At 55.6% G+C, this 5,954-nt stretch overlaps 1 protein-coding gene across 1 annotated transcript; it reads left to right on the top strand.

Moving 5' to 3' along the window:
* The first annotated feature begins 649 nt into the window (after positions 1-649).
* Positions 650-5,605, top strand: ZNF648 (zinc finger protein 648). The gene is made up of 2 exons (XM_059146332.1): positions 650-812; positions 3,685-5,605. Exon 2 carries the CDS (start codon positions 3,748-3,750, stop codon positions 5,467-5,469), a length of 1,722 nt encoding a protein of 573 aa, XP_059002315.1. The 5' UTR covers positions 650-812; positions 3,685-3,747; the 3' UTR covers positions 5,470-5,605.
* Positions 5,606-5,954: the final 349 nt, after the last annotated feature.

The following is a 5,954-nucleotide window of genomic DNA, read 5'->3' as shown; positions in this document are numbered from 1 at the left end:
GTCCTGATCTTTCACCTTAATAAAGACACACTAGACTTGAGTGGGCAGAAGTTCCGGACACAGTTAAGTCTCATATCCTGGGCCAATCTTTTTCTTCAAAATGAACCTGCCTGAGAACCAACACTGAGAGATGAAGAGAGGTCCCAGACGGGCCTAGCATCTGTACGAATAAGGAGATAAAACAATATCCGTGTATCCCACCCCCCGGGAAATTGCTATGGGCATCTCTGAGCCAATGAGTACTTCAGAAAATTATAGGAACATCGCTGTTCAAACCCCAGCGCTACAAAAGGTGGGCACCATAAAGGGGGAGGTAGTCCTGCCCGCCAGGGAGGGACAAAGCATGCTTGCCCAGGAAGTTCACCCGGGACAGTGGCCTATGGCCATACAGGGGCAGGACTGAAGGAGGGGCTGTTCGCTCTCCTGGCAAGAAGCAATGAGAGTGAGCAGGAGGGAAGGGCCACCTGCAGGAGGACGAAGCAACCTTTCTGAGGGAGGAGGGGGCCGGAGGGAGGCTCTGGCAGGAGGGGAGGCGGGAGCAGAGGGAAGGCAGGATCGTTCAGGCAGTGAGAGAGGGCAGCCCCGCTCTATTTCCCAGGCTGCTCTCTGGGATGCAGGCAGGAAGGTCGAGTGTATTACACTGGCCCCACCTCCTCAAGCTCTCTCTGCAGCTGCTGGACTGGACACAAAAGCGTGAGGGACAGAGACACCATCTCTGCTGATTTGTACCAAACTCAGTTTCCAAGGGACCGAGAGGCCACATGTGACAGAAGCCAGGGTGGGGGACGCACGCCACGGTCTGCATTTCCCAGGTAAGCAACTATCTGTGTCAGAGCCAAAGGTAGAGAGGGAGGCCTAAAGGCAGAGGAGAAGGCGGGAGGTGCCTGGCCAGGGATGGACCTAGAACAGTCTATGGAAGGGAGGCAGGGAGGGGGGCAGGGGCTGAGCTGGAACAAGCCCTCAGGCCAGGCTTCTGCAAGGTGTCCCCGCATGAGGTGGGTAAGCTGGAGGCTGCGTTTGGGCCACTCCTGGCTGGCAAGGGTGGTGGAGGTTCCAGGAAAGGGCTGTGCTCTGAGAGCCACTGGGGGTCAGCGTGTCTGGAGAGCAGCCGCTCCAGCCACAGTGTGGCACCCGTGCTCTTCCGGACCAGGAATAATTGTGTAGCCTCGGCCAGAAAATCCCACCCTGAGCCCCTGCCTTCCTCTTGGTCTTGTCGGTGGTCCAGAGAGAACCTCTTGCAGGTCCCAGAGAAAGAAAGCAGAATGCATTCCCCAGGGCTTGGCTTCAGACCGGGGAGGGATTTCCCATCTGAAAAGACAACCTTCTGTCAGGCTTCTGAGAAGCTGTGAGCTGGCAGAGCGCTGAGCGCTGCCCGGAGGAGGCTCACCTGTGGCTCAGAGGAAGGGGAATGAGACACGGGTATAAAGTTGGGTCCGAGTGCGGGAGGGGGCGTGGGGGAAGGGGGAAATGAGTGGTCTGCATGCAGTTCCATCTGAACATGTGCAGCGTGTCGTCCCAGAGAAAGAAAGAAGCCCAAGGAGTCAGTTTCAGTCAAGTCCAGCATCCCTTTGCCGTCCGTGTTCGCAGACCACAGTCCCCGATCAGGCATGCTGGCCTGAGGACACCATGCCTAGCTGGCTAGCGCTGTGTCCTTTCTGTTAATCAGACAGACACGCACGCACGCACGCACGCACGCAGGCACACAGCTGCTCTTCTAAGAACCAGTGTGCCCAAAGTACATTGAGCCCGGTTTCCTGCCCAGGGCTATGCCAGCCACACTCGGACCTGTACTGGGGATGCAGAGGGATGTCAGGGGGAGGGAGTGGTCCCTGGGCTTCCGGCCACAAAGGGACATAAGATGCTGGACCCCAGCCACCATGGCATTATGCCCTCCTTCCAACTTTGGCTTCTGTTCCCAAGTACAAAGTGAAGATTCCTCCGCATTGCTCCCCTCCTATACACACACACACACACACACACACACACTCTCACACACACACACACACACACGCTCACAATAACTGGGTTTATGATCGGGCGAGGCAGTTTGATGAGGTGGGGCTAGGATATGGCCTTATTATGTGCCCCTTGGCCATGAAACTGTCTGGACACCTCCCAGAAATCCTGCTTGTGGCGGGGGGTGGGGGGTGGGGAATTGACAGTATATGGGACAACGCACTAGTCCTTGGAAGTCAGCCGTGTACAAGAGCTTCACACAGACCATACAGTACTACCTTCCACCTTTCCAGTGAAAAAACAAGACTGAGACACTTGCTGAGACACAGGCTTATGATTTTGAGGGTTTGGCACACATCTGTTGAGTGAATGACTACCTCTTGCTGGCAGGTGATACAACGCGTCCTGCCCGAGCGCATCGGGGCCACCAAGGGCAGCGATGGCTCCTCTTATCCTGCCAGAGACAGTGGAAGGTGGGCGGAGGAAGAAAGAAGGAGCTCTTCCTTTTCTGAAAGTAAATGTTCAGTGACTAACACTCCTGACCACCCCAGGCAACAGTCTCCACAGCATGTCTCCTGGCCTCTTTCTCTGCAGAGGGCAGTTTGGGTCAACACGAGCAGGGAGGAGCCCAGTGCTGAGGCCCTACAGCCAAGCCTCCTTGGCCCAGAAAACACAAGGGGCTTTGATGCCTGCAGCAAGCAAGGGCTCTCCCCCCAGGATGCTGTGGCTGCTCTTGGGCATGGCCCAGCCCCAGGGCTGGCCTTAGTCTGGAGGCCACCTCTGGGAGGTAGTACTTCCAGCTCTGGGTTTAACATAACGGCCTCGAGCAAAAGAGAAGCCTCAGGGCTGCTGTCCCTGAGCCGTGTGGCCTTGGGCAGATAGGAAACCTCATTAGACCTCCCTGTCCTGGTCTGTAAAATGGAAAGAATATGAAAACAGTAACAGCATCTCTCTTAATGGTTGCTGGGAAGAAGAAATGAAATCCTGGTTGTGCGTGCTCAGCATTTTACCTGGTTCCTAATGTCTGCCCAGAAAGTGAAACTACTAGCATTACCCCCTCTGAGTTTCCCAGAAGGTTCTCTCCAGACAAAAGCAAACTCAGCCCCCTGGTCTGAAATTGCCCCTCACCCCCAGACCTGTAGGAGCCTGCCTCTCGCTCCAGCGACTCCTGTAAAACAAACGGCTCACACAAACAATCCTTATTCACCAACCTTAGCAGGCTTTCTCCATGTCTTCAAGCTAAAATAAAACCACTTAGAAAATAAAACTCAATGGCTTCCTTGTCTCATGCCTTGCTGTCAAACGCTAAGTCAATGCTTCTCGAATCAGGGTACGCACACAGCCGGGGGGCCTGTGGGGTTTGCCAGAAATGCCTTGGGATAAATATGGCACACGTGGGGAAAAGTGAAACATTTAAACTGAAGGTAACTGAAAACACTGTCTTTGTTAAAAAAAAAAAAAAAAAGAAAGAAAGAAAGAAAGGAAGGAAGGAAGGAAGGAAGGAAGAAAAAGACAGTACTTAGTGGAAAAAAAAAAGAAACATACAATGAATGTGTGTATATGTATATACATACATGTGTGTATGATATACCTAAATTAAAAATACGTACATATAACATTGTATGCCAACTATAATTCAATAATAAAAATGTTTCTCTAAGAATATATAAAAATAAAAGACATATATTAGGCAAACAACAACAAAAAAAATAAACTTCCTTTGTGCAGGTATCCTGAGCCAAGCAAAGATTCCGTCTAGGAGGAGCAGGACCAGACGTGCCAGGACCAGACATGCCTGACGTCATGACACAGGTGGACCCCCAGGAAAGGCGGGGCAAGGTGTCTCCTCTCTGCAGCTTGAGTGAGGAAGCTCATGACCCCCGGATCCTGAGCGTGAGCTTAGACAGAGAAGATGAGGATGGCGGGGAGGCAGGAGACAAAGGGAGCCCTGGGGACCCTGATCACCAGGTCTATCCAAGAAACAGCTCGCAAGAGACTCAAGACAGTCCTGACCTGCCCTGGCATCATCCACCCAGTGAAGAAGAGAAATTCTCCAGCCCCGTTAGTGCCGGGGGCGTCGGGAAGGAACCGACAGTGAAGCCTGGAAAGAAGGCCGGCTGGGGAAGCGGTGAGTCCAAGATCACCCGGAACCAGGACTCCCCTGGACCAGGCACGCCTCCGGGGACCCTCCCTAGCGACCTGTCGCACAAGTTGTTAGGTCGGACGCAACCGTTTAGGGACACACTACCTGCCGGAGATGATGGAGACTCCAGGGCAAACCTGGACGCTGCCTTGGGGGTCCCATCCAGCTTCCCTGAGACGGGAAGAGATTTCTGTGCACAGAGAGGCGTAGACACGTCCCCAGACAGCTCCTCTCCGATGTGTTTCCCCAAGCCGGGGGGCAACTGGGACCTCCCCACGCAGGAGACGCGCACCCCGGCCCGGGGTTCTGTCCCCCCAGCCAGTCTGGCAGCAGCGATGCTGGCCAAAGCGCGGACCGGCAGGAAGGGCCAGAAGCTGGAGGGTGCGCATGAGGCGGGGCAAGGAGAGGCACATCCGTATAAGTGCCTGCGGGGAGGAAGGGCCTTCCAGAAGCCCAGCAATCCTCTGGGTCCCTCGCAGCCGCGGGGCACCAAGCCTTATGCCTGTGAGCTGTGCGGGAAGACCTACTCTCACCGGGGCACGCTCCAGCAGCACCGCCGCCTGCACACGGGCGAGCGGCCCTACCAGTGCCCCTTCTGCGACAAGGCCTACACTTGGTCCTCCGACCACCGCAAGCACATCCGCACCCACACCGGGGAGAAACCCTACCCGTGCCCGGACTGCGGGAAGGCCTTCGTGCGTTCCTCCGACCTGCGCAAACACCAGCGCAACATGCATAGCAACAACAAGCCCTTCCCGTGCGCCGAGTGCGGTCTGACTTTCAACAAGCCACTGTCGCTGCTGCGCCACCAGCGCACGCACCTGGGCGAGAAGCCCTTCCGCTGCCCCGCTTGCGACAGGGAGTTCGCCGTGGCCAGTCGAATGATGGAGCACCAGCGTGTGCATTCAGGCGAGCGGCCCTTCCCCTGCCCCACCTGCGGCAAGTGCTTCACCAAATCCTCCAACCTGATCGAGCACCAGACGCTGCACACTGGCCAGAGGCCCTTCAAGTGCGCTGACTGCGGCGTGGCCTTCGCGCAGCCCTCGCGCCTTGTGCGCCACCAGCGCATCCACACGGGGGAGAGGCCCTTTCCTTGCACCCAGTGTGGCCAGGCCTTTGCCCGCTCTTCAACCCTGAAGCGGCACCAGCAGATCCACTCCGGGGAGAAGGGCTTTCTCTGCGCCGAGTGCGGCAGGGCCTTCCGAATCGCCTCGGAGCTTGCCCAGCATATTCGGGTGCACAACGGGGAGAGGCCTTACCAGTGTGAGGATTGCGGCCAGGCCTTCACCAGGTCCAATCACCTCCAGCGGCACCGAGCCAAGCACAGCACCTGCAAAAAGGAGACCATCCCCTCCTCCTCTGATGAGTGAGGGCTCAAGCTGCTAAGTCTCAGGGAAGGTGAAGACGCTGTCGGACCTCACTGCCTGGAACCCTCCTTCATGGACAAGCCCATTCACATGGTAATGTCACCTAGCCCCACTGGCCAGCCTTTCCTTCCAGTGAGTCCTGGCCATGGGTGGTCCATTTGATAAAAGTGTTTGATCTCTTGTGTAAAAAGTAACAGGAGGGCTGGCACCTATGTGGGGTTTCCTATCTGTCTTTCTTCCAAATCTCAGAGGCCGTACTCCATTGGAAAAAGATAAGAAACTGTAGTGAGAACTGGTCAAGAGTTGAGTTCCGTGGTGGGGGAATCTCAGTGGGTTGGGAATGATATCCTGGGCACTGTGCAAGCCTCGAGGGATACAGTGAAAAAAAAGGTTGTCCTGTCCTGCCCTCAAGGCCATGTGCAAATACTAAGAAGACCTCAGGGGCTGGTCCTCTTGGGGAGAAAGGTACTTCTCAGTTTTTACATGAA

The sequence above is a fragment of the Mustela lutreola genome, chromosome 14, assembly GCF_030435805.1.
Source record: "Mustela lutreola isolate mMusLut2 chromosome 14, mMusLut2.pri, whole genome shotgun sequence".
NCBI classification, from domain to species: Eukaryota; Metazoa; Chordata; class Mammalia; order Carnivora; family Mustelidae; genus Mustela; species Mustela lutreola.
Note: the sequence above shows the minus strand (reverse complement) of the source record. Positions and strands in the feature narration are given on the sequence as shown.

Excerpts from the sequence above, each read along its gene's own strand:
- ZNF648 (XM_059146332.1), top strand. The coding sequence starts at position 3,748 with ATGCCTGACGTCATGACACAGGTGGACCCCCAGGAAAGGCGGGGCAAG.